The sequence below is a fragment of the Prionailurus bengalensis genome, chromosome E3 (genome assembly GCF_016509475.1).
Source record: "Prionailurus bengalensis isolate Pbe53 chromosome E3, Fcat_Pben_1.1_paternal_pri, whole genome shotgun sequence".
In the NCBI taxonomy this organism is placed as follows: Eukaryota; Metazoa; Chordata; class Mammalia; order Carnivora; family Felidae; genus Prionailurus; species Prionailurus bengalensis.
In genome coordinates this window covers 19,850,543-19,877,762 of record NC_057357.1, presented here as the reverse complement: position 1 = coordinate 19,877,762, position 27,220 = coordinate 19,850,543, and the positions used below count along the sequence as shown (strand labels likewise).

The following is a 27,220-nucleotide window of genomic DNA, read 5'->3' as shown; positions in this document are numbered from 1 at the left end:
ACCCCAAATTAGATGTCCGAGTAGTACCTCGTGCCAGGCAAGCCAAGGGGCGTCCGGGGAGAGGCTGGGGAGCCCTGTCTTGTTTCCCTGGGGGCAGGTGGCATCTCTGTCTCACGGTGATCCCCTCGTCCAAATCCACCGCGTCCTCCACCTCCGTGCACACTGCGTCTTGGGAGCACAAGTGGGCCTGGGTGGCTCAAGTGTCTGACCCCGGCTTGGGTCATACCCTCGCAGTCCAGGAGTTCAAGCCCCGCGTCAGGCTCTGTGCTGACAGTTCGGAGCCATGAACCTGCCTCAGATTCTGTGTCTCCCTCACTCTCTGCCCCTCCCCCGCTGGCACTCTGTCTCTCTCTGTCTCTCAAGAATAAATACACATTAAAAAAAAAAATTCCGAGTCCATCCCTCCAGTGGCTTCTCATCTCAGGGAGAAGCAAATCCAGACTTCAGGACGTGAGCCAGCCCCTGCCCCACCTTCTGACCTTTTCCTCCACCGCCCCCCTCGATCACTTGGTCCTAACCACAGATCACATTGGCTCCCGTCCCAGAGCCAGTGCCCTTGCTGTCCTCTCAGCTTAGGATATTCTTCCAGAAATGCTGAAGAATGGCGGCCTCCCACTCCTCCCCCGGGCCTCAGCCCCACTGTCACTACCTCAGAGAGGTCATTCGCTCTTATTTCCCTCACGGTACTCATAGCTCTGTGGAAGTATCGTATTTGTCTGTCTGTCACGTGCTTCTTGTCTGTCTTCACCGCGACGGAAGCTTCTAGAGAGATGTGACCCCTGGACCCCCAAGTCCAAGGGCAGGGCTTTGCACATAGCAGATGATCAATACATATTCATTTACCCTTAACTGTGAATTTGGTGGCAGGCGATGGGTTTACACTGATTCGTTTCCCTGCAGGTATTTAAAAAGTGACACAGAAAACTCTGTTGGCCTTATCTGTTTTCCAGATACTGTTCTAGGCTCTGGGGACACAACAGGGGACACAACCGACAGGGCTCCTCCCCTCAGGGAGCTTCCATCCGAGTGGGGCAGACGAGAAAACACATAAGCAAACAGATGTCGACCGTGCGGTCAGGCAGCAAGCGCCGTGGCGGAAAACAAAGCGGAGAGTGACGGGGGCGCCTTTGGAGCTCGTGTGGTCGGGGGAGGCCTCTCTGAGGAGATGACATTTGAGCACAGGCTCGCGATGCAAAGGAGCGCGTCGATTAGCTTTTGCTGCGGAACAAACCAGCCGAGACTTCAGTGGCTTTCGCGCGACCCCTGTTTATCCGTGAGGGGCTCATAATTCCGTGGCCTGGCTGGGCAGTCCTCCCGTGGGCTGGCTCGGCCGGCCTCTCCTGGGCCTGCTGGTCAGCCGGCAGGTGGGCCGGCGGCCGAATGGTCTAGGGCATCTTCGCTCACACGTCTGGCAGCTGGGAGGCTGTTGGCTGGAGGGGCAGGGAGACTGGGTCGGCCCGGCTCCTGCACGCGGCAGGACGCCCAAGGGATAAGCCCCAGTGCACACGTGTGCTTTATGTCCCCCGCTGGCCACGGCAGGTCACGTGACCCAGACTCGAGCCGTGCAGAGATAGACCCCCGCTTTCGCACGGGAGGAGCAGCCAAGTCTCGTGGCAAAGGGTCTGTGCTCACGGTGCACGCCGCCGGTGCCGTGAGAAGCTAGGACGTGCCCGTTACCATGCAGGTCACCCGGCTTTGCCGTCTGCCGCCAAGATGCCCCGGGGCTGCCTCGGCACCGTGGAGAGCAGACGGGGATCTGAGGCGGAGTTGCAGCGCGTATGTTGGAAATGACAGGCGGATGGGAGAGGGAGCGGGGCTCCGGGGAGACTGCGTGGCCTGGCCCCACTTCCCAGCGGGTCCTGAGGACTCCCCGGGCTTCCGCCTCCGCACCTGAGCTGAGCTGGACGGGACGTCCAGGCGGCCTTCCCCCAGCACCACAGCGCGGGCGTCCTGTCAAAGCTGCAGAAGAGTGTGAACCCTCTGGACGCGGCCTCCCCAGAAGGGCGCCAAAAGAGGCTCCACATCCTTCCAGGGTAGGGAGTTCACTGGGCTTGGCCCCGCTCTAACGGGAGACCAGTTAGGAGAGAAAAGCTCCAGCCACATACCTGTTGGGGCCTGACCTTGGTCAGGATTCGTTCGATTTGAGCTATTGGGGCAAACGGGTGACTCACCTGGGCCGTATTGCCCCAGGACCCCAGAAGGTCACGTCCAAAGGGTCTCTGATGGAGCCCGGGTGAGGCAGGGGCGAAAGGATGGAGGTGTCATCGTGGGTCGTGGCTCACCCCGAGAGTTAACCCTCCGGCAGGGCAAACGGATGTTTACCAAACGGTCACAAGATCACAGTGGTGGCCAGGGCAGGGAAATGGAAATCCACAGTGACACGGCAGGCTGCGGATGGAGGTTTGACGGGGTCAGGCGGGCTTCTGAAGTGAGTTGGGATCTGAAGGATGCGCACCCGTTGACTAGGCTATGTGAGTTCCAGACAGCAATAGCAGCATGTGCAAAGGCCCCGTGACAGGAGACAGGAATGGAAATGTGAGTGACGGACAGTGTGGGTGGAGCCCAGCTCCCTGTTGTAAGAGGAGGTTAGACAAGTAGGTAGAAGCCAGATGGACGAGGCCTGTTGGCCAAGCATCACTCTGGCGGGAAGCCCCGCTACGGTGTTAGGCAACGTGATGGACGAGTGGAGAAAGGGTCCAGGGCTATGTGCGGGTTTACATGACACTGGTCCAGTCATCCTGCAGACGCTTCCAGAACATCAGCGGTGTCCCAGGCCTGAGGGCCACTAAGAGGAAAGGTGGAGAGCCCACCCCGAAGGCCCTTTCATCTGAGTCTGGGTTTTCAAGGCGGTAGAACAGAGACTGAAGGTCGTCCCTTTTCCCATCTCCGTCTGGGAGCCTCCTCCGGAATGTTTGGCGTTCATGGGCCGCCTTTCCTCCTGTTACAGGCCTTCAGCTGAATTTCACTGCCTCCTGGGGGGACCCGCACTACCTCGGGCTCACAGGCCTGGAAGTGGTGGGCAAGGACGGCCAGGCGCTGCCCATCAGCCTGCACCAGATCTCCGCCTCCCCCAGGGACCTGAACGACCTTCCTGAGTATGCCGATGACTCCCGGACCCTGGACAAGTAAGTGTCCGTAAGAAGCCGCCTGCGGCGACTTCCAGAGCAATCCCCTCCGACCACGAGCAGTGGACCACTTTCGGCCCCCGAGAGGCGGGGTCGCTCACGCTCAGACGTGGAGCTGGTGGGGATCTGTTCTGTCTCTCAGACTCCAGATTCAGACATCAAATAGCGTTCCCTCTTCCACCTTCCTGCCACCCCGTGAGGTGTGGGTCTTCCCAGTTTATTTTACTGTATTTTTTGAGGTTTCCTTATTTATTTTGAGAGAGGGGGGGAGCGAGAAAGAGAGAATCCCGAGCAGGTTCCGTATCATCGGCGCAGAGCCCGATGCAGGGCTTGATCTTATGAACCTGAGCCGAAATCAAGAGACGGGGAGTCGGGCGCTTAACTGACTGAGCCACCCAGGCGTCCCCACCCAGACTAGTTTTGAGTGGCACAGTCCTCTGAATGGAGGTCCCCGGGGAAACCGACATCCATGCACTTAATTAACCACTAAGTTCCACTGTCTTCCACTGCCTCCGTGTCCTTATCAGTAGCATGAGGACAATAAATCCCATGGCCGGAGGGCGGGAAGGGGATCGCCACACCCCACCCGCACCCCCTGTCTGGCCCAGAGGACTCCCCCCTGCTTTGTCTTAAGGGACCCCTTAACCGCGGCCCTCACACCTGCTGTCAGCACCTGCTCACGAACCACGCAGCACTCCGCATCTTGGCAGATCAGACTCCCGCATGCTCAGGCTCGGAGCCCGCGAGCCCAGCTCCTGCTGCAAGAGTGATCAGCCCACGGCCGGCCCTGCTTGTCCATCCGCACCCACCCGCCTACCACCCCCGCCTCAGTTGGCGTTACCCCAAACCCCAGGCCCGAGAGCACTTCATCTCTAAATACTTTGGCGTGTAGCTCTAACCAATAAGGACTTTAGGAAGAACATCATCTCACTACCACCATTACACCCCCCAAAATTCAAATTAACACCGATTCCCTAAATGAGTAGGGTATCTAGCAAGTTCCTATTTCCCTTGACAGTCTCTTCACCTTCCTTTCTTAACAGTTTGTTTCTCGAATTGAGGTCCAGGTAAGGGTCCACACATTCTGATGGGTTGTTCTGAGATTCCCCATAAGTTCCACCCATTGTAATTGGTTGGTTTGGGATCCAGATAAAGTCCATACATTGTGATTCTTTGTTATGTCACTTTTCTTCTTTTTAAATGTTGATTGATTGATTGATTTTTTGAGAGAGAGAGACAGAGCACGAGTTGGAGAGGGGCAGAGAGAGGGGGAGACACAGAATCTGAAGCAGGTTCCGGGTCTGAGCTGTCAGCACAGAGCCTGACTTGGGCTCAAACTCATGAACCACGAGACCATGACCTGAGCCAAAGTTGGACACAACCAACTGAGCCACCCAGGTGCCCCTGTTGAGTCTCTTAAGCCTCTTATAATCTCTAGGTTCCCTCCCATCTCTTTTCACTTTTTCTTCGAAATTATCTGTTAAAGAAAGGGTTCCCCCCCCCCCAGTGTCAGGATTTTACTGGTTGTATCTCTGTGGTGCTGTTTAACCTGTTCCTCAGGCCCCTGTATTTCCTGTAAATTGTTCATTAGATCTAGACGCCTCATCCGATTGAAGTTTGACCACCGGGGCAAGACGTGACCATGGGGGTGTCGATGTCACTGTGCATTCCCTTCAGGACATATAGAATGTCTGCTTGTCAGGGTTCTTGCGACATTGGCGGCCAATGCTCAGTGGGCACACCCATTACTATATTAGGGGTTTGGGTGCAGGATGGTGGTCCACCGATCCTATCATTCTTTTTCTCATCAATAAAGAGAAATTTTTCTTCAATGATTTGGTTACTCTGAGGTACAAGTCTACTAGGAAAGGCAGTCTGAATGCTTGGTTCTTTCCCTTTATTTTTCAGCTTTCAGAATAAAAAGGTGTTTCTCTCGCATACTAAAACATTTGTGTTTGGGGGCACCTAGGTGGCTCAGTTGGTTAAGCATCCGACTCTTGATCTCAGCTCAGGTCTTGATCTCAGGGTCGTGAGTTCAAGCCCCACATTGAGCTCCATGCTGGGTATGAAGTCTACTTAAAAAAAAAAAAACAACTTTGTGTCTGACGATCATAAATCATGAACTTACACAGACCGTGTTTGAAGGTTTTCAATTTATTACAGTTTTTATCTTATTGATGGTCTTAGATACTGAGAGCTCCTGGATCCTTTTTTTTTTTTTTAAGTTTTGTTAACATTTATTTCTTCTTGAGAGACAGAGCACAAGCAGGGAAGGGGCAGAGAATGGGGGTTACACAGAATCCGAAGCAGGCTCCAGGCTCCCAGCTGTCAGCACAGAGCCCGATGCAGGGCTCGAACTCACAAGCCACGAGATCATGACCTGAGCTGAAGTTGGATGCTCAACCGCCTGAGCCACCCAGGTGCCCCCTGCACCCTTTTTTAAAAATAGGAGTCTGTGACAGCTTTCCTGCTTTCTGATGTGACAAGATATTCCAGGCTCCCCTTGTATATTTCTGATCCCAGACGTGGAATTGACCATTTTCCCCAAGAAGTTCTGGTTCCTGCTATTGGGAAATGGTATTTAGAGACCATAATCTAGCCACGAGAGATGCTCATTGCTACTGGGTTTCTGTGGAACCAGTTTCTGTAGGAACCAGTTTCTAGGTTTTTCTGTGAACAGAGCTGGGAAGTATCATTTAGATATTCTTGAAGGGGTCTGTAGGGGCTTGCCTTCACTGTCAACTGTAAACCCTTCAACAACTCTCTCTACTTTCAGAATTAAGCAGCAGTTTTGCTATGGAGGCAGCCCCACCTCTAGGACCGAGGAGCAATTGCTTTTAGAAGGAAACAGAAGGTTCTCTGGTCAGCCTAATTCCGCAAACACCTCCGTTTGAAATTGCTGAATTTCCTCAGTTTTAAGATGCCATCGGTTGTAAGACATGCCATCCATCAATTTAATAACCGCCTTTTAGACAAAAAAAGAAACATTACCTCCTTGGATGAACACTTAGATTGTAAGATTTATTCCAAATCCAGAACTTTAAAATGTAAAAGGAAAACATAAAGTTTTATTTTAAAATCTAGGAGTGTCTCCCAGGGCAGCAGCCTCGAAGTCACCAGGAATATAAGAGGGAGAGGAGAGAGGGTTCCCCGAGAAGCTGAGAGTTGGGCCCCCGTTCCTGGGGCCGGGCCACTCAGCGGCAATGCCAGGCACAGGCCGGAGCCACAGGATGACGGTCTGGGGTCTGGGCTGCGGTGTGCTGGGCTGTCCAGGGCAGTCAGTGGCAGGATGGTCTCTGGGACAAACACAGGCAAAGTTGAGGACGATGAGGCAGGATGTTCTGAGCAGGAAAACGAGAAACCGGCCGGGATGGGAGTACAATCCGGGCAAGGTAACCAGTTGATTCAGAATAGTGGCCAAGAAGCCCATAAAGGCTCCAGGGGCTCCCTCCTAAGGCCACAGGTCGGCCCCTTCTTGTGCTTTTCCCTCACCGAGAGCTGCCAAGTTCACCCTGGTGCCTTAGTATGTCTCTCCCCAGCCCAAGAAAGAACGAATCAAATTATTTCAAAATGTGCCATAGAGCCACCACAGCATTTCGCAAAAAGTTTGGAAAACAGGCAAAGGCATCCACCTCCCATCCCCCTGACACAAATGTGTGCTTCACTGCTGCATAATCTCTCCTGGTCCCCGTCCCCATTGTCCAGCATTAATATCAGTGCCTGTGGCCGCCTCTTCCGCGTCACTGCATCATCCTCCCGATTATCGTTTTAACAAGTGTACAGATTTACTTGACCCTTTGTGTTTTGAGACCTCTTAGGGTTTTTGTGGTCGTTGGTTTTTGTTTTTTTTTGTGTGTGTGTGGTGGTGTGGGTTTTTTTGTGGTTTGTAAATAAACAACACTACGATGAATATCTTCGTGCAGATAGCCCTTCAGGCAGGTTGAGAGGAGAACAGTTCCAGAAATGGAATCCCTGAGTTAAAGGGTCCAGAGAGATGATACATGCTCCCCTTTTATTTTAAACCTTGGTGGCAGGGCTCCTGAGCGGCTCCGTCAGTGAAGCGTCCGACTTTGACTCAGGTCCTGATCTCGTGGTTTGTGGGTTCAAGCCCCGCGTCGGGCTCTGTGCGGACAGCTCAGAGCCCGGGGCCTGCTTTGGATGCTGTGTCTCCTGCTCTCTCTCTCTCTCTCCCCCTCCTCCCCCACCTGACTCTCAAAAATAAATAAATGTTAAAAAAGATTAAAAACACAAATACCTTGATGACTGGTTCGCCCCACCTTTAACAGCACCGACTGTTATCACTGTGCACAGCCAGGCTGGTGCAGTGGGTACAGGAGGCTGGGGGGGGGGGGGACATGAAGACCCCCCCCTCTGATTTCTCCCAGAAGACACGGCCAAGCCCCACCTCACCGCTCTCCCCACTATTCGCAGGTTAATCGATGGAGCCAACATCACGATGGAGGATGAGCATATGTGGCTGATCCCTTTCTCGCCGGGCCTGGACCACGTGGTCACGATCCGCTTCGACAGAGCCGAAAGCATCGCAGGCCTGCGCTTCTGGAACTACAATAAATCTCCCGAGGACACCTATCGCGGGGTAAGCTGGGGAATAGCAGCCGTACTCAGTCCACTGTCAGGGAAACGGCGCCTTGATGAATGGCTGGTGTGGCTGCCAGAGAGGAGCATAAATCTTCCAGAACTTTCCAAATGGAGCTGGGGGCGGGGGGGGGGGGTTGGTTACAGCCAGGGAGAGAACACACTGCCATTGGCTTCTTCTGCAAAGCGCAAATATGGGCTAAAGAGGCCAGGGCAGACTCGGGACACTTTGTTTCTTCTGGGGGCTCGGGGGTTCCCAGCAGGCCCAGGCCCCAACCGTAATGGTAGACTGAGGCCTGCCGGTTCATTGAGGGTTGGGGGCCGGGCCCTGAGCTGAGGGTTTTGTACCCGTTCATTTCATGGGGCCCTCGCCCCAGCCTCTGGGAGGCCGGTGTCAGTACCCCCCATCTTCCAGGGTATTAGACTGAGGTTCAGGACGGTGCATTCACTCATCCAGGGTCACACAGCTGGAGCCCCCAGTCCACGTCTGCTGGGCCTGGGGCTCACAATCCGGTTCCACACCGGGTTCTCCTGCTGGGTGTGAAAAACCGGGGGCCTCTGCTGCAGTGTGGGCTTTTCTGTCCTCCTGTGACTATGGACTGTGACACGTTTGTCCCCTCCCACTGCAACACAGAGCTGATGGTGAGAAGGCCACCGAAAATACAGCAACGCAGTCAGGGCCCGAAAGTCACAAGCCCCCGTTCTGAAACCCAGCTCTGACCCTAACCAGCTGTGTGATCTTTGCAAGTGGCCTGCTTTCCCTGGGCCTCGGTTTCCCCATCTATAAAGTGAGGAGGCGGATGCTACCTGCCTTGGGAGAGTACCCATCATCCTCTGCCACACGAAGGTTGACCACGCCAGGCCTCGGCCTCGGGTCCCGTGAGCCCCACGTGTGGCACCCCACCATGCACCTGCCACGGAGTTACTTCCGCGGGCCCCTGGGGCAGAACCGTGGGGGGTCGCCACGGTGGAGTCAGCAGCCCTCAGGCGCTCGCTTTCTGGAGCAGCGCGCGGTTCACAAATCCTCCCAGGCCACGCTGGCGGCTCCCTGAGCACGCTCTCAGCTTCAGCGGGTGTAAAAAGTCAGATATATAGGCGTTAAAAAAACATTCTTCTGGCTCAACTCGTGCCTCTGGGCCTTTACGTTCCCTCGAGTGAACCAGTCTGTCCTGTCGAGCCTCCATGACCCGGATTTGCCACCTGGAAATGCTGGGCCCAGAGCCCCTGCTTCCCAGGCCTGGCCGTGGCCACCGGCCTCATTGCCGGTGACAAGTGGCCACCATGGACTGGAGACAGGGGCACAATCTGAAAGGGTAGATCCCAGAGGGCAGTGTGATGGCAACCATGCCCTCCCCAGGAAAATGCTTCGGCCGCCGGTGTCCCCCAAGGTCCTCTGGGCGCTCCGGTTACGGGCCCCTGGCACGTGGTTAGAACCAGGCCTTGCACGCTGGGGATGGGGCTTAAGGTCCCTGCAGTGTGTCCTCAGGCGAATTGCTTAGCCTCTCTGAACTCCTAATTTCCTTGGCTGTAAGACGGAGGTGATAGAAGTCCCATCCAAGGGAATAAACAGAGGCCTGGGGAAGTCAGGGACACCTCCTAGTGGAGGTGGTGGCCCTGGAGGAGGGACAGGGCCTTCCTGGGCCTCTGCTCTGCTCTGTCGCCAGCCTCCTGCCAGCTCCTGGCCCAGCTGAAGAAGGAACCCCTCTTTGGAGGCGAGCCGGCAGAACCCCGGGAGTCATGCCGGTCATTCTGGTCTAGGTCCACGTCCACCCGCGGGTTACAGTACGTCCGGGTCCAGGGTCTGAATCAGCCGGGAGCAAGGCGAAGTGGGGAGTTGCAGTCACAGTCTAGGGTCCCCATATCCAGCCATACCTGAAGCCATTTACCCTACACTCTTCCTGCTTACGTGCCCTGTGGCCGGCTGCCACGAGGGGGCTCCCTAAATGCCGAAGGGATGAAGGGCCCCCGGGGCACACGAGTTATCCCTGAGACCCAGGGCAGGGCCCCTTTCTTTCCGCACAGCCCCTCTGCGTCCCCTGGAGGTGAGAACCTCCCCGTTTGGTCTGCAGTTGGGCCCACGTTCCTCACCAGGACGACGCAAGCGGGCCTGATTCCAAAATGTGTGGTCGACTACCCCTCTCTGCTCACCCAGCACCCCCCTGCCCAAGGGGAGCAGACCCGAGCCACCAGACCCTGCCCTTCAGGCTTGGAGATTCACTGGTAGATCCTGGCCACCTGGCTGGTGAAATCCGTCCTAGAACGGGGGACACGTTGGCCCAAATGCACCCCATTCAGCAAGCTGGTAAGCGCCCGCTTATGCACCAGGCCCTGAAGCAGGTATAGGGGCCTCGCCAGGGTCTCTGCCGCGGAGGGAGACCCAGAAGCCGCTCAGGACGCTGAGTACACGTCCTAAAAGGGAGTACACGTCCTAAAAGGATGAGCTAAGGGGGCGCCTGGGGGGCTCAGTCGGTTAAGCGTCCGACTTCAGCTCAGGCCATGATCTCTTGGTTCGTGAGCTCAAGCCCCACATCAGGCTTGCTGCTGTCAGCACAGAGCCTGCTTCAGATCCTCTGTCCCTGTCCCTACCCCCACCCCTGCCCCTTCCCTGCTCACACTCTCTCTCTCTCACAATAATAAATAAACATCACATAAAAAAAAAAAAAAAAAAAAAGAACGAGCTAAGGGCCATGAGAAGGAAGATCAGGAAGGGGCTCGCTGTGTCCTGGGGACAGCGTAGGAGAAGTGGTGGTCTGTGAGGCGGGGCTTGAAGAAGGATCAGGGTAGGCCAACACCTACCGAGTACATCGCTTTTTCCCGGCACTGCATTGTGGGTATTTTACGCAAGTTCACTCATTATCGAGCCCACTTAACAGAGGAGGCAGTTGAGGCATAGGGAGGTTAAGTCGCTCGCAGAGGTGCTAACGGCCGATGTCGGGGCACCCGAGTGCCCTTGACCACCGTGCTGCTCTGCAGCGGGTGAGGTGGGTGGGGACCCGGGCCGGGTCAGGCGCCACCCCAACTCGTGGGCCACCCTCGTCCCCTGCCGTCTGCCCAGTGCCCAGCACAGCACCTGGCACGGAGTGCGGGTGGCACCAGAAAGTGGCCCGGCCCGGTGCTTCTGGCCTCAGAGAGGGGCCAGGCCGGGCTGTTTGTCCGGCGTGGGGGCTCCGTGAAGGCCGTCCGTCACACACACGGCACACGAGCACGCGGCTTTCTTTTGTTTGCTAGGCCAAAATCGTCCACATCTCCCTGGACGGCCTGGGCATCTCCCCTCCAGAGGGCTTCCTCATCCGGAAGGGGCCGGGCAACTGCCACTTTGATTTCGCTCAAGAAATTCTCTTTGTGGACCACCTCCAGGCTCGACAGCTGCCCCAGCCGGCCCAGAGGTGAGTGGGGGAAGGCCCGGGAGTGTCCCCTCCCTGTCCTCAGGGCTGCCGGCTCCCCGCATGGCTCTGAAGTTTATACCTAAAGGTTTTGAAACGATGATCAAACGCGTTGCTTTTCAACTGGGCGGTTTTCTAAAGCTCAGCCGAGCCTCTCCGGAAGCCTGTGGGATGTACCCACCTTGTCTGGGGATGTTTGGGTTTCTCACAGTCTGGAGTGCTGGAGATTTGAAATGCTTCGTTGCACTTCCTGCTGGGAAAGAGGTTCCAGCCTGCCTCCGTTCCAGAAATGCCCGCCGGCCAATTTGGGGAAGGGCCTTCTCTCTCTCGCTTGTTTCTCAGTTAAGCCCGTAACAATTTGTAAATGCCACGTTCGGTTAACTCATTCAAACCCCCCCCCCCCCCGATGTCCAAATGCCAGAGGCCAAGCTCACAAAACAAAACGAGTTTCCCTCCGCTGTGGCTGGGATCACTTGTTGGGCCGGTCATTGGGAACAGCCACTTAATTATAACCTTGCCCTTGAAATTGAAGAAAACCAGCAAGGCTGGAGGGTACTGGCTGTGGACCGGGAGAAACGCCCCAGCCCCTTCCAAGTGCCGGCTCTGTTCTGATGCTTTGTATTCATCCTTCCACCCACCCTTTGAGGTGGGGATTATCATGCCCAGTTTACAGATGTGGGAACTGAGGCCCCTGCTATCGAAGCCACTTGCTCAGGATCACAAAGCCAAAGCCTTCAGGGTACGCCCCACCTTCCGCAGGCCTCCTCTCCCTGCCTGCCTCCCATCCCGCCCCACAACCCGGCCGCCTTGTTGCTCTCCCGCCGCAGGACCTTTGCTCTGGCTGCCCCTCTGCTTGCAGGGTTCAGTTCTGACTCTGTGCGGCTGCCTCCTTCTTGGCTCAGGCGTCGGGTCCCTGACCAACCCCTCGGGTAGCCGGTCCCAGCCGGGCACTCCACCCCACCCTGGGTCTGGCCCAGCTGTCAGCACAGTGTGGACTCGCCTTGTTCGTGAACAGGCAGTGAGGCGGGGCTTGAAGGAGGATCAGGGCGGGCCGACACCTACTGAGTACATCCCTTTTGCTGGGTGGTTAAGTGTGGACTCCGGAACCGGCCAACCTCAGGTCACATCCCACTTCGGCCGCCTGCCAGCTGTGTGGCCCTGAGCGAGTGACTTCACTTCTCCGTGTGCCAGTTTCCGCACCCGCACCCCAGGGCTGTAAGAGTACCCACCTCCTGGGGCTGTCCTGGGGAAGGAAGTGTCCATGCAGTCGCCTGGGAGGTGACTGAGTCTCCCGGAGTAGGACAGGACTCCACGTGGGCACACACTACATCGGGGAACCCTCTCCGGCCGCAGCGTCTTCAAAGTCTGTCACCTGGGGAGTAAGCGGCCAGCGATCGGGGTAGTTGCAATCTCCTGCTTCCTGGTGCTGTTTTGTGGGTTTTTTTCAGGCTCAACACGCAAAGCCAGGAGCGGGCAAGCATGGACTACGAGGCACCCCTGATGCCCTGCGGCTGTATCCTCCCGCCACCTGTCTGCGTGTCCCAAGCCCTCAGGGGCCCTGTCCGGAACCCCAGGAGAGGGCGCGGCCCCTCTGGCAACGTTGGGGTTCCCGGCAGGCCGCAGCCCAGGAGCTGGAGCCCCATGCAGGGAAACCCGGGGGACCGTGGGAGGGTTGGCGGGTCCGCGGGCTCACTGGGTGCTGCTGGGGCGGGGGCAGCCACCCGAGTTCCAGATGCCGCGCCCTGGCCGGCTGATGTTTCAGGAAGCAGCACCCAGGACTCCAGCGGGGAGGGGCCAGAGAAGCTGGAACTTTCCGCAGGGCCTGAACTGGAGGCTGTCCTCGGACCCAGGCAGGGAGGAGGTAAAGATAGAAGGAAGGATCGCTCAAAGTCGCCGGACCCTTTCCTCGGCCTGGCCCTGTTCACACTGGGCTGCCTGTGTTAACTCAGGCCTCACCCCAGCCCCGGGCGGTGGAACTGCTAACACCCCCCATTTCACAGATGAGAACACTGAGGCCCAGAGAGGCTAAGTAGCTTGCCCAAGGCCACAGAGCTGGGAAGGAGTAAGACAGGTTAGTGAACGTGAGCAGCCTGGCTCTCTCACCAGTCCGTTCTTCCGGAAGGTCTGCCTGTGGCTATGATATTGCCCGGAAGCCGCCACTCTGATTTCCTGCCCCGTCCGCCCCTGGAATGCTGGGAGCAGGCTGGGGACAGGGCTGAGGACAGGCTTGGTGCCCCCATTGTGCGACTCAGTCAGCAACGGCGGGTCGGTCGCCCTGCCACGGCCCATCCCTCCTGGTGCTCATGTGTCCCCCCCCACCCCCACCCCCCCCCCCCTGCACACTTGAAGTGGATGGAGGAGAGAACAGGTGCTTCGTTCTTTGTCATTTTACAACCAGGGAAGTTGAGGCACGAGACAGTTTGACCCCCGGTCACTTTGTTCGGCACGACCACACGATGAGTTTCTGGTGCAAATGGTCCTCCGTCCTGCCGGCTCCCTCCCTCCCGTCCTCCCGTCTCCTGGGACGTGGAGGGAAGTTTTTAATTCTTGAAACACATGCATACGCGGCTTCCATTAAAGAAAATTGAATGCCACACATACCTGGATAGGTTTCAGTCTCCGTGCGAGAAAAAAATGATTTCCCCGCCCCCCCTTCACCTGCATAAGCTATCCCAATATGATCTTTGCCACTGTCTTGCTTTGTTCTCAGAAAATTAAGTCTATTTTTCCTTAATAATGTGCCACAGTCATTTTTCAATTCCAGCTCCTGACCAGCTGGGGTGACCCCTATTACATCGGTCTTACGGGCCTGGAGCTGTATGATGAGCGGGGAGAAAAAATCCCTCTGTCGGAAAACAGTATCCTTTCTAGGCAGAAGGGGGACCCCACCCTGACCAAAGGGAACGTGGGAGGGTCGGGGGCAGGAGAGGAGACGTCCCTGCAAGAACCAGACCCCGGGACTGAAAATGCCAGGGGACTCTGCTGACGGTCAGAGGCTGACTCTTGGGAGCCCCAAGGTAACAGGAGTCCCACAAAACGGAGAGTCCTGTGGCCCCGGGGATTCGGGCGACGGTACCAACTGCACCCCCTCCTGGAGATCCGCAGGTACTTTGGAGTTCTAAAGGCTCTGGCAAGGCCTGCAGGGAGCAGCCTGTGGCCCTGGGTGCAGCCCAGTGAATTCACTGACCATGGTCCTCTTTGTTCAGGGAACGCCCGCACCCGAACCTGCAAACTATTAGCCCACCGAGTTTTTAAATATTTTAGATTCGTTGCTAGTGTTCTGGAAAGGTCAGGGCGTTTCACGGGAACACCTCACTCTTCAGCAGCTCTTGAAAAAATTAGCAATGTTTGAGGCCACAATGATGGCTGGACCTCGGTCTCCCCTTTCCCCCAAGCATGTCCTTATCGTTTCCTGCCAGGTCCCCCAGACGAATTGCTAATGTTTACTGAGGGCTCACTCGGTGAGGGCTTGTCCCGTGGTCCCTGATTTGCCTCACAACGGTCTCGTGAAGTGAGTGCTATTAGCCCCATTTTACCAACGAAGACCTGAGGCACAGAGAGGTTAAGTAACTTGCCCAAGGTCACACAGCGTAGGAGTGAGGACCTGGGAGTCCGGCTCCAGAAACCATGCTCTGACCACTGAGCTGTCATGGGTCTTTGACATCACCTGCCTGACCCCTCTGGGCCTTTGCCCTGGGATCCCTGGCCCACCACAGGGACCGGCCAGAGCAGCTCCAACCCCGAAGCCTGCCTTGCACCTATGTGGGATTCCCTGGGTTCCAGTTGGATCCTTTTCTGATCCAGCTTTCCTGCCCTTCCCGCGGTGACACCATCCTCCCCACCTGACAAATGACTGTTGGTGGTTTTGATTGTTGTTAGCGAGTCCTTGGATATGTAAGGCTGTGTTGATTTCACCGGGCGTGCTCACATCCAGTGTCCTCTGAGAGCCTCACATCAATTCTGGGATGTGGAGGTTTTTAATTTTTTTTTTAACGTTTACTTATTTTTGAGAGAGAGAGAGCGAGCGAGAGAGTGCGAGCGGGGCAGGGTCAGAGAGAGAGGGAGACACAGAATCCAAAGCAGGCTCCAGGCTCTGAGCCGTCGGCACAGAGCCCGACGCGGGGCTCGAACCCACGAACCGTGAGATCACGCCCTGAGCCCAAGTCGGCCGCTTAACCAACTGACCACCCAGGTGCCCCGGACGTGGAGGTTTTTATACCCATTTTACAGATGAGGAAACAGGCCCCAAGGTGCTCTGTGACTTTCCCAAGACCCCAGGTCAGAATGCAGAGCCAGCACCGGACCTGGTTTGTCCAGATCCGCACTAATGTCCGGTATTTGAGTGGCCATAGCTGGGCCCGGCTCCCCCCCACCGCCGGTGCGTCCAGTCTCAGGCTGGTCCTCACATGCCGAGGCCGTGTCCCCTTGGAAAGCAACACCTTAGCAGTTTGTCCTCCACTCTCCAAAGCGTCAGCCACAAATTCTGTTCCTGCCGCCAGCAGTCCGGTGAGACTGCTCTTTCCCCGCCATCTGCCTGCGCGGCTCCTCCCCTTTCCTTGAAACTGGTGTCACCTCCTCCCCACACACCCACCCCCCCTTGGCCTCTGTGCTCATTTTCCCTGGCATGTCTAATTTGGCCGTCGCTCTTCTGGCTGCCCAGAGCAGCGGACGGCCATTCTGCCCGCCAGCCCCAGCGTCCCCTGGGCCACGCCATCAGCGTGACGAGGCCAGCGGCCGCCAGGGTGGCACGCAGCTTCCAGCACACTGCTTTGGGTTATGGCAGCTTAGAGGCTCCCCAGATATCGCCGCCTTCCCCGACAGCGTGAACTCCCTGGAGGGCGTGTGCGGGGACGTCCGGACGCCCGACAAGCTCATCGACCAAGTGAACGACACCTGTGATGGCAGGCACATGTGGCTGGCTCCCATCCTGCCGGGCCTGGTGGGTTTGCGGGGACTCCTCCCCTCCCCCCCCCCCGGGGTGGGCAGGGCGACTTTGTGTCCTTGGTCTCCGTGACGCGTCTTTGTTCCAGGCGAGTGAATCTCCAACATGCCCGAGGGCCGTCAGGGAGGCTCACGTCTAGCTAACACTCTGGCGGGCACTCTTCGGGGCACGTTCTTTCTCGGTGCGCTTGGGGTGGTTGCGACAAGAGGCCGCCCACATGGGACTCTGGAGGGCCCGTGCAGCAGCCCCCTCTGTCCTCCCAGCCCCATCCTCTGGCCTCATTCCCTGTGTCTGCTCCGCCTTGAGAGCACCAGGCACCGGACCCCGACCTCTGGCCCCAGATCTGCCTGTCAGCTCTTCAGCGGACTCAGTTTTGCAGACCTCAGACCCTCCCACTGGTCCTGCTGGTCACCGGGGGACCTGGGGGTGGCCTTCACCCACCCGGCTAGAGAGAGAGGAGACAGGCCGGCCGGGCAGGTCGTTGTAGCCCCGCGCCACCCTCACGCCTGAGTATGCGAGTGCCGCAGGCCCTGGGGCACGCCTGTGACGGCGGAAGTGTCCCCTCCCCCTCCACGTGACTGGGCAGGAGGACTGGGAGGTACATTTGGCCCTCAGAGCACAGAGACAGCGTCAGCAGCTCTGTTGGGGAGCTCTTCCAACAGTGTCCCCCGTGAGCCCCGAGCATCCGTCCCCCCTGAGCGGAGGCCAGCCCCACCGCTGCAGAGGAGAAACACGTAGGTCTCTCAGCCCTGAGCCCCGGGCCCCGCCCGCCCACGGCCATCTGGTGTTTGGCCAGCACGTGTTTTCCCGTCGTCTTTCACTTGGCTTTTGGTGTGAAGTCGTCTGTCCAGCTGTCACTCTCCCAGCTGGACTCGAACGTTTGTTTGTTGTTGTTGTTGTTGTTGTTGAGAGAGTACAAGCTGGGGAGGGGCCGAGAGAGAGGGGGACAGAGGATCTGAAGCGAGCTCGGTGCTGAGGGCAGAGACCGACTCGGGGCTTGAACTCACGAACCCTGAGATCATGCCCTGGGTCGAAGCCGGACACTCAACCAACTGAACCACCCAGGTGCCCTTGGACTCAAATATTCGTGTCTGCTTGAGCCCCTTGGGCAACTGAGTTTGAGGACCTTTATTATTTCCATGGTGCAGTCAGAAGGCTGCCCCTGCCCCAGCAGTACCCTGACCCGCCCCCCTGCACTCCCGACATCCTCTGAGACATCCTGAGGATGGCCGGAGGCCGAGCCCCAGGGCCTGGGGCAAAACGGAGCCTGCAGCCTGCAGCCTGGGGCCAGCACTGACCGCTTATTGCTTTATTCTGTCGTGCAACGGGCCCCCTGATATTGGAGAGTCTTTGTGGGGGCGGCGGGGGCGGGCGGGGGTGGGGGAAGCTGAGGGTCTGACCTTAGTAGCTGATTCTGCCACTGATCCCGACACCCCTCCACCACCCCTGCGCCAGGCAGAGATTCAAAGACACATGCTGGAAATCATCCCACACTGCTCTCAGGGCCTGCGCCGAGCTGCTCATTTGTGGTTGGGGGAAAGGACAGATCGGGGTCAAGGCCGTGCTGATCGCCGGAGACCGTGCTCCTTGACCCGGGGCCCGCCCCTTTGGCCCGCGAAGCGTCTGGCCTGACCTGGGGGAGAGGGAAGGGCGCACCCAATTCTCCGCGGGTATTTAGATGAGGGCCACGCCAGGCCCGAGAAAACAGGCCCTCCCGGAGCCAGCTCAGCGGTTTGTTGCAAACGCAGCCACACGTGACCGGACTCAAGATGGGCTTCCAGGAGACAGAAGGCAGCGGGAGCCCCACGCACCGCGGCCCCCAGCAGCCCAGGCGCTGCCTCCCGCGCCCGCCCGGCTCACCCCTGCCCGCGTCTGGCGCCCCCCCGCCCCGCCCCGCGCCTCTGTTTCCAAACATGCCCGTTTTAATGAGTTCTTGCCTCTGACAGGTGAACCGGGTCTATGTGATTTTCGATCTGCCTACCACCGTGTCAATGATCAAACTGTGGAATTATGCAAAAACGCCCCATCGAGGGGTGAAGGAGTTTGGCGTAAGTACTTATTAGCTGGGTTTTTTGAGATAATTATGCTGGTTGGTAATTAGGCTGCCGGCAATTACCATTCGTCGCCGCCGTTTGATTTACTCCTCTCCGTCGCTACCTTAGACACCGCTGCCTGGTCCTCAGATGCAGGGAAATTCGCCGTCCCATCGTGAATTCAAAACCCGCCTCGAGTGATTTGAATCATCACCCTGAAAAAAAAAAAAAACCGAAAGTGGCTTTTCTTTCATCTTGTCTTTTCCAGTCATAGTGGTTTAGGGAGTTCTTCGCGCCGGGAGGCAACTCTGGGGCCGGGAGAGCCGGGGCCTCGGGGGCCAGAGGCGCAGAGTTGCCTCCCGGCTCGGCCACGTGGGCTAAAGGTATTTGAAGCCTCCCCGTCCCCGTCTGGCCGAGGGTTGCAAAGATCTGACACCATAACGCGGGCCGGGCTAGCGGGCGAGGCTCGGAGCAGTGACCTGCTTTGCCCGAGGCCGCGGGGGGGGGGTCCCTACCCCCCCCACCCCCCCCCCCCCCGCCCCGGCCACACGGTGCAGCGCCTCCTCTGTCTGTCCAGCTCCTGGTGGACGACTTGCTTGTGTACAACGGGATCCTGGCCATGGTGGGCCACCTGGTGGGGGGCATCCTGCCCACGTGCGAGCCCACGCTGCCCTACCACACCATCCTCTTCACCGAGGACGCAGACGTGTGCCGCCAGGAGAAACGCGCCGCCATCAGGTGCGCCCCAGGCCCGCCCCACGGCCTCCCCCGCCGGCCCTAACGGGGACGGTCGGCAGGGGTCGAACCTTCCTTCCTCTCCCTCCCCCCAGCAATCAGGTGGAGGATCAGGACGTCCAGATGATGAACGAAAACCAAATCATTACCAACTCGAAAAGGAAGCAGAGCGCGGTTGACCCAGGTCAGTGTCGCCTCTCGGCCCAGAGCGTAGCCCTCGGGAGTTAAGGCTGAACGGTCGGGAGCCAGCAGCCCCTGCCCGCCCCTCGGACCCCTCCGCTCCGCCCAGGAGCCCGCCTGGCGGCTGAGCTGGGGCTGTGGGGGCAGAACCCCAGGGGCAGCGTGCTTCCCACGTCCCACAGGCGCCTGTGACCCGGTGTGGCTTCCTGGGAGGCAGGCCCTTGGGGCGCAGAGGGAAAAGGCCCCGAAGGGCAGATGTGCTGTATGGAGGCGGCTGGGAAACCAGTGGGGGATGCCGGGGGCGAGGGCTTCCCAGAGGAGGTGCTGTTTGAGCTGCACCCTAAGAGATACGGGGAGCTGGCCAGGCAGAGGGGACAGCGTGGCAAAGGCCCGGAGGCGAGGCAGCAGAGTCGCTGCAGGGGAGGGGACGGGTCGGCGTGCGGGCGCTGGGCTCCGGGGCTGCAGGCGGTGGCCTGGGCCGGCCACCAGGACGGTCCGGACTTCACCCCCAGGGCGTGGGGCCGCCCTCGGTGACTGAGGCTGGGTAACGTCCACCCCTCTGTACTCTCCCCGACAGCACTGCGCCCCAAAACCTGCATAAGCGAGAAGGAGACAGTGCGACGGTGGCGGTGCTGACTGGCGGAGGGGAGCCGGGCTCTGTCACCGGCCCCGCCCAGCACCCGTGTCGCCCGCCCCCAGACCTCAGCCTCGGCAGCCTGGACTCCGGGGGCTGGAAGAAGGAGTCCCGTCGCGAAAGGGGACTCGCGTGGCACGGCCTTCCTCCGCCTTGCGGCTCGGGGGCTCCCTCCCGGGACACCCAGCTCGGTGCCCTCCCGCAGGACCCAGCAAAGCAGGGCCACACGCACTCACGCCTGTCCCCGCTCAGGCCCAGATGGTGGGGTGGCCGGGGAGGACTTGCTCCCAGCACGGAGCGTGGCCGTCCCGGGCCCGGGGTCAGGCCTCAGACCCCAACAGCAAGGGGAGGGGTGCCAGCAGCTCCCCGCCCCCCATGTCCCTCCCTCATCCGGGGGTCGGTGCAGCTGGGTGAGAGGGTGGGGCAGTTCCCTGGTCCCCCGAAGGTCTGGCCAGGGCCGCTGCATCCCCCTCACCCATCCCAGGCAAGGAGGACGGATCCCCAGGGACGTGTGTGTCTCACTGGGAAGAAGAAGGGGGCCGTGCCCACCCGCCATGCTGCCAGGCCCACGTGGGACCCGCGCGTGGACAGCTTCACGCCCCAGAAGGCTCCGGACGCAGGGCAGGCCGAGGACCAGGGCCACAACCCCACCCTCGGGCCCCAGAGCCCACCTCCCCTTCCCCTTGAACTCTGTCACCACCGGCTTCTCTCACTCGCCTCCCCCAGTCTCGCCCGTGTCGGGCGCCCTTGCCTGCGGGCAGCGGGGTGTCTGGTGCCCCCACCCCTTCCCCCCCTCCCGGCAGCTTCCCCGCGAGTTGGAAATGTGCCTTGCACCCCCAGCCGAGTAGAGCTCAGAACGCATCTACTTCCATCTATGTAACAAGCCCGGATCAGGGACCTAATTGGTTTCCCAGTGGTGGGTAATTTCTCGTTCCAAATATTAATCCGTTGTTTTCCTGGCGCCCAGCCCGGCCCCGCCGCAGCGCTGTACTCGAAGTACGTTCCTATGCAACCGAGAGCCCGGCAGATACTTTATGAGCTTTGCAGCTTCCGCGGAGCAGCTATGCAAATGCGCTTTTCATTTGGAGCGGGGGGCCGATGCGAAGACAAGGAATTGTTTCTCCCGGAGAAGATACATCATTGCTGCCGCTCCCCTGCTCACCTCCCAGATGGGGCGGGTGCCCCCGAGGCCTGTGGGCTCCCAGGAGAGCCGAGGCTTGGGGGGAGTCGGGGGCCGATCAGGCCGGCGCTCAGGGACCAAAACAGGTGCCACGACTTTAAAGGCTGTCACGGCTTCCCGTCCCCACCTGAGGCTGGGGCCCGGGTCAGACTGTCGGGGAGATTGCTCGAGCAGCGCACACGCTCCCAGAATCTCCACTGATGTTTATAATAATTGTATGCACCATGCAATTTAGGAGGGGGAAAAAAAAAAGCTGTACAGGCATTAACTCTAAAATAAATTTCTATTTTTTTCTCTTGCGAAATCAATAAAAGATGTTATTAAGAATCTGGTCTGACGTGCTGGGTTTGGGGTCGGACGGAGGGAGCCTGTGCCGCCTCCAGGAACTGAGGCTGGCTGAATGGCACGGGGCGAGTCCCCTCTCTGAGCCCCGCCCCCCTGTCTCCACCTGCAAATGGGGGCATGATCCTGGGTAGACGATACAAGCCCACACGTATGTAGTGGTTGTTTTGTGTCCGGCGCTCATTTAATCCACACAACAACCCTACGGGGTAGGCACTATGATGATCCTCCTTTTATAGATGAGAGAATTGAGGCACAGAGCGGTTGAGCGGCTTGCCCAAGACACACAGCTTTGGAAGCCATCAGCGCCCAAATCCCGGGACAGCCCCAGGAGAGCTGAGGTGGCCCTGCAGTTTCCCCGAGGCTTATGTGGATCCTTGAAGCCAAGCCCCCCACCCCCCCAATGCCAGACTCCTGGGCTGCCTCCTGTGGTTTCCGGCTCCCCTGCTTCCCTCAGAGGTGAGCCTTGGTTGGCGGCTCTTGGCATCTGGAGAGAGCCGCCCTCGGGGGGGAAGAAGGCTCATTTGGGGGCCGGGTGTCTGGGCTACAGCTCAGGTGCCAGGGAGCGCACTGGTGCCGAGCAGGGGGCCCCTCGGAAACCCCACCCCCTCCCCTGACCAGCCCCCCACCCCACCGCTTGCCTCTGAGCTCCTGCCCAGAGGGGCCCTGCCCTGCCCAGCCACCCGGTGTTGGAGAGCCTCCCCCTACTGGAGGGCACGCAAGCCCTTCCGGCACTTCTGTGGGGTGGGAGGCCCGGGGGCCCTGCTCTGACGACATCGGGGAGCAAAGCTGGCCCAGGAGGGTCCCCTTAACAGGGCAGCGCAGGCCCCGACTAGGGGGTGATCGCGTCTCAGCTCCAATGGTCCGGAGATGCCTTCAAGGACTTTACGAGAAGCCAGAAATCCAGGTGTTTTTATTTTTTTTTAATGCGAAAATCCAACTTTTAAACGTCGTCTCAGCTTAACCAAGCACACGCCAAGCGAGCCGAACGGGTTACAAGCCTTGTGTGGCCCACCCTCCACCCCAGCCCCCTCCCTGCCTCAGCATGAAGGCCAGCGCCCCCTCCCTTCCGGGTCCCCCTGAAAGCCGCAGTCCCCCCTCCAAGACCGTGGCTCCCCGAATGCCCCTCAGCTGGTTCCTCCCCGGGAGGTCCAAGGAGGGAGGGGATCATGCCCTCAGACCCCCCTTGGCACAGAGGCAGGGGTTGGCCCGGTGACCTGTGCGTGCTGGAGGTGACGGTCCCCCCTCCCCCCTCAGCATCCCTGGTGGGAGAACAGAGGCGAATCCTGGTCCCTGTTCAGCCCCGGGCATAAGTTTCCACAAAGCTATCCCTGTGGGCTCGGGGCCACGCCCGCACCTCGTCGTGGGTCACAGCTCTCCGCCGAGGCCGACAGGAGAGTTCCAGAGGAGCAGCAGGGGCTCCGGAGGAACCTCCCCGCAGGCCTCTGTCCCCCTGGACACCTGCCTCCTCTGTCCAGCAGTGGGGAGGACCTGCTTCTGTTTGTTCATTTGTCTCCGGATGGTTCCGGCCCTGGACCCACGACCTCGGAAGGACCCACGTGGTCCCCAGGAGACCACTGGGGCTATTTCCGCAGTCAGGAGGCGGCCGCCCCCCTGCCTGGGAGCGTTTGCCGCGACATCCTGGGTCCCTCTCCAAGCCTCACCTCCCACCCCACCTAGAGTCCCTTTCTGAGGCCCCCGGACCCACTTGGCCTCTGAGCGAAACAGCGGAACACGGTCTGGTGGCTCAGCCCGCCCGGGTCCGGTGGCTGTGCGGGGTCTGGGCCCCATTACTCACGGCCACTGGAGCCCGGGCACAGGCTCTCCGGGACACCACACCCCCCACAGCCCCTCCATGTCAGGCCCTGCCTGCTTCCCTCACCGCCGCGGCCCTGCAAGGCGCCAGAGCTTGACGGTGCCGTGGGGCCCGGCGGGGGGGGGGGGGGGGGCCGGGGCCGCCTGGCCATCCAGAGGGTTCTCCTGGGGCCACGCAACTCAAGCCTCTGGGGTCTGGTCAGCAACAGGCCCAGGCCCGGGGCCGGAAGAGGCAGACGTGGCCTCCGTCCAACGGGTCACGTGTCCCCGTGTGCCGTGCGGCTCACTGCGGGCGCGTCCCTGGACCTCCGTGTGATGCGAGGCGTTCGTGACACCACCGCCAGGCCCCCAGCCTCCGGGAAACTGCTCCGCTCACAGCCGCTGCCGGAGGCCGACCTCTGGCAGTCACCTTTCACGACACCACCACAAAAATACCGACTTCACCCCCGCACCTCCGGCTTCCGTCTGCTTCCCTTCCCAGACAGCAGGGGGCCGGCAGTGCCTGTCTCAGGGAGCTCTGGGCACCTTAGAGCACCTCCCGGAGGGCAGACACACCGGCCGAGTCCCACGACTAAGCCCATTTGCCGGGTGTGCAAACTGAGGCTTTCATAATGAAATCGTGTCTTTGGGGCTCAGGACTTCAAGGCCGCCCAGCACGGGGCCCGGGCTCCTCACCAGAGTCACTCAGCGCCACCTTCCACCTGACCTTCCAGACCTTCGGGACGACCTCCCGGCCTCAGCTGGTTGGTCCACGAGGGGCAATGGCCTTAGAGCAGAGGCGGATGTTTTAGCCCGTCTCCTCCTCCCCTCCTCCCCCGCCTCCTCCCCATCCCCATCCCCCTCCTCCTCCTCCCCCTCCTCCTCCCCCTCCTCCTCCTCCCTTCCCCCTCCCCCTTCTCCCCTCCCTCTCCTCCCCCTTCCCCTGTCCCTCCTCCCCTCTCCCTCCTCCCCCTCCCCACCTCCTCTCCCCCTCCTCCCCCTCCTCCTCTGCCAGCTCCTGCCCCTGCTCTGTTCATTCTCTCCACCCCCGGCCTCCTCTCCCCAACCCTCCCTGCCTGCACCCGCCCATGCCACCCACACTCAGCCTGAAGGTTTCCAGGGGGATCAGGAGGGTCCGAGGACGGGGGCTTGGGGTGATGGCACTTCTCCCGCACCAGACCCCCTTCCTGACCCGTCCCGGTGGCCGCCCACTCCCCTGCCAGGCCTCTGGCATCAGCCCAGCCACCGGCCTCCCTTAAGGCAGAGGCTCAGACGGTGTCGGTCCACGACGAAATGTGGCCCCAAAAGCAATTACCCGGCTATGGCGGGCGGGGCTGTGTGGGGACAGGGCAGAGGTCCCGCGCCGGGATTTCCTGTCTGTCCATGCAGTAAATCCCCGCACGGAGGAGATTGGTTTTCCCTCATGACTGATGGTCCCCGGCCGGGCTGAGTTTGTCCTCAATCCTGCGGCGAGATGGTCCACCGGTGCGGCGGAGCGATTTGTTCACTGCCCACAGCCCTTGAGCGACGGGTGAGCGGAGCTAAGCTCCAGCCCCGCCCCGCCCCCCAAGCGTGTGCCTCGGGCCGCGTCTCCGGTGGTTTGGGGTCACGGATTTTTCTAATTCAGCCACTCAGAGGACACCTGTTCCTGAGTTCCGGCGCTGCCCCGTACGGCCTACAGTGTCCCTGCCTGCACGGCGTCAAAGCCCAAACAGGAGCCGCAGAGAAAAGCCAGCCCAGCCCAGGCGCCCCTCCCCCGTCCCCAGGCCACACTATGGCTACTTACCTCGTCCCCGGTGCCACCGCAGCCTAAGCCCCCACCGTCTCCCACCAGGCCCCGCTGCAGTCCCCTCTCTGGTCACCCTGCCCCCGCCTTGCGCCCCACCTCCCAGGCCTTCCCCACGCGCAACCAGGAGGAACTTGCCCAGATGCAGAGCTGACTGCGTCCTCCTCTGAAAAGCCTCCTGCCAGTGGCTCCCTGTGGCCTTCCAGGTGAAGGGCGCACTTTGTGCCGTAACCCACACGCCCCGAAGGCTCTGACCCCCGACGACCAGCTGCTCCGCAGCACACCTCGTGCCCTCAGCCTGAGCTGCAAGCGCTGTGTCCTGTCACAGCACTGCACCCAGCATTCCTCTCAACCCCAGGGCCTTTGCACAGGCTCGGCTTCTGCCCAAACTCCCTGGCGGCTTCCTTCCGTCCCTGCTGCAATGGCCCTTCCTGAGAGGCCCACCCTCAGGGCTCCAGCATAAACCAGGCCTCCCCTGGGGGTGCTTCCATAGCATTTCCCCCACTCGGAGGTGATACTTTTGTTGCTAGAATTATTTGAGTGGTCTCTGTCTCCTCACTGCAATAGAAACTCCGCGAGGGTGAACATCAGGTCCTCCTGACTCACCGCGGCAGCTCCAGGGCGCCGTCATGCCTGGCGCATAGAAGCCGCTCAGCCGGTAGTTCCCGGATGAAGGGGGCCCACCGCAGGTCGGGGGTGGTCTCGGGATCCGAACTGACTCTACAGCCTCTGGTACTTTACTTTCCTCTGTCGCCACCTCCTCCAAGGGGATGGGCCTCCCCAGCATGACTTGTCCTCGGGCCTGGCACCGGGCGCGTGCGGACACAGGGACGGGGCCAGACGCGTCCAGGCCCAGCGCACGCCTCGGGGCCGGCGGGCACACGCACGTACGGATGGGTGCCGAGCCGACCCCCTTGTACGGGTGCGCGTACAAAGCGCTGACTCAAGCTTGTACGATGCTGGTGTGTGCACGTGAGCCCAGGGGGTGTGGACCCAGTGACGGAGCGCAGGCATCCAGGGCAGACGGCTACGTGCTCATCCGGGCACTTCCTGCCTTCAAACCCCCCGGTCCTCCCTCCCAGCCCCCCCCAGGTTCAGGCAGACGGTGGCATTTGCCCTCTGTGTGAACACAACCCTCCCGGGAACTCTGGGTAGGGACCCACTGGGACCACGCATCCGGCCCGCCTGCAAATGCTTCCTTTTATCTCACCAGCAGCCTTCCTGCTGCAGGCTCCACGGGCCTGAAAGACAGCTTGTTCTCCCCTCCCGCCCAACAGGTGCCCAGAGAGGAGGACTTGAAGCCAGAGTGGCCCCGTGAGCCTCCTGGCCCGTGCAGGGGGTAAGAAAGGCCTTGGCTTGAGCCGTCCGCACACCATAATCACAAACTACTTGCACGATTATTTATTGAATATTTTTCTCCAAGCCAGCTCTGTCGTTTTTACTTAAATGCCTATTTTTGGTTTCATCCTAAGCAACAGCGTCTGTGAGATCGTGACACCGATGTGCCCGTTACACGTTTTTTTCCTAATACACATGTACATGAACACAACTATTAAAATAGGTTGAAATTTTGCCTACGTGTCAATTCAGATCATCTCCTGGACGTCTGTGGTCCAGCCGCCAAGGACAGAAGGACCTCGGGTGAGAAGGAAGGACCCCAAGATGCCGGGTGCCCTGGGGGCCCAGCCCCACGTCTACAAGTGGTGTCTCCTTGCCCAGAGGCCAAAGCCCCAACTCCTTGCCCTGACGTTCAAGACCTATGTAAGGGGACCCCAATGTCCCACCCAGAGCCATTTCCCTGAGAGCCCCACACAGTAGGTCTGCAATATTTGCCAAATGAATGGAAAATGGATTAATGAATGGCCCGCGTGATTAGTCAACGCATGCATAATGAATGAGCACACATCTCCGCACGGGTGTCTGCTGGGATCTGAGACTCAACTGAACCCGCGCCTGACCCAAGACCCAAATCTGAGAGTCTTTGCCAACTTTCCCTTCCTCCCACAGCAGTCTGTTGATTTCTGCCCCCTGACTAGCTCCTGAATCCGCCCTCATGGTCCCATCCCTTGGGGCCACTGTGCAAGCCAGACCACCCTCTTCCCTCCCCTCGAACATCGTAGGATAAGGGGGGGGGGGTGCAGTGCTCAGGAAGCACCAAGCTTCCTAAGGAGGCTCCGTGTCCTTCTGCCTGGCTCCCCCGTCCTCCTCACACCCCGTGGCTCTCCCTTCTCTCCACACCTGCCGTCTAGACTGTTGTAAAGTTCCTAGAACATTCCAGCTTTCTTCCTCTCCATGGAATGGATGTCTTGCCTACCTGACATCTAGACAACCTTCTTTTTCCCAAAGGAGCCCTCCTGACCACCATCTCCTCCTCCCTCCCCCAGCAGGTGCTGCCTTTGGCAACCCCCCCCCGGCCCCTAACTTTCCCTCATCGAGAAAAGAGCAAACACTAACAAAGCACTCACTATATGCCTGGCTCTGTTCTAAGTG

The 27,220-nt window shown here is 59.5% G+C and overlaps 1 protein-coding gene across 3 annotated transcripts in view; it reads left to right on the top strand.

Annotated features, from left to right (window-relative positions):
- Positions 1-21,135, top strand: part of LOC122471525 (katanin interacting protein) — a 194,466-nt gene extending 173,331 nt beyond the window's left edge. For all 3 annotated transcript variants that reach the window (XM_043560246.1, XM_043560244.1, XM_043560245.1), the window contains 10 exons: positions 2,948-3,125; positions 7,557-7,722; positions 10,950-11,107; positions 12,553-12,617; positions 13,852-13,962; positions 15,904-16,043; positions 17,993-18,094; positions 18,657-18,817; positions 18,910-18,998; positions 19,572-21,135. In XM_043560246.1, coding sequence (XP_043416181.1) covers positions 2,948-3,125; positions 7,557-7,722; positions 10,950-11,107; positions 12,553-12,617; positions 13,852-13,962; positions 15,904-16,043; positions 17,993-18,094; positions 18,657-18,817; positions 18,910-18,998; positions 19,572-19,630 — 1,229 coding nt within the window. In that variant the 3' untranslated portion in view covers positions 19,631-21,135. The remainder of the gene's footprint in view (positions 1-2,947; positions 3,126-7,556; positions 7,723-10,949; positions 11,108-12,552; positions 12,618-13,851; positions 13,963-15,903; positions 16,044-17,992; positions 18,095-18,656; positions 18,818-18,909; positions 18,999-19,571) is intronic.
- Positions 21,136-27,220: the final 6,085 nt, after the last annotated feature.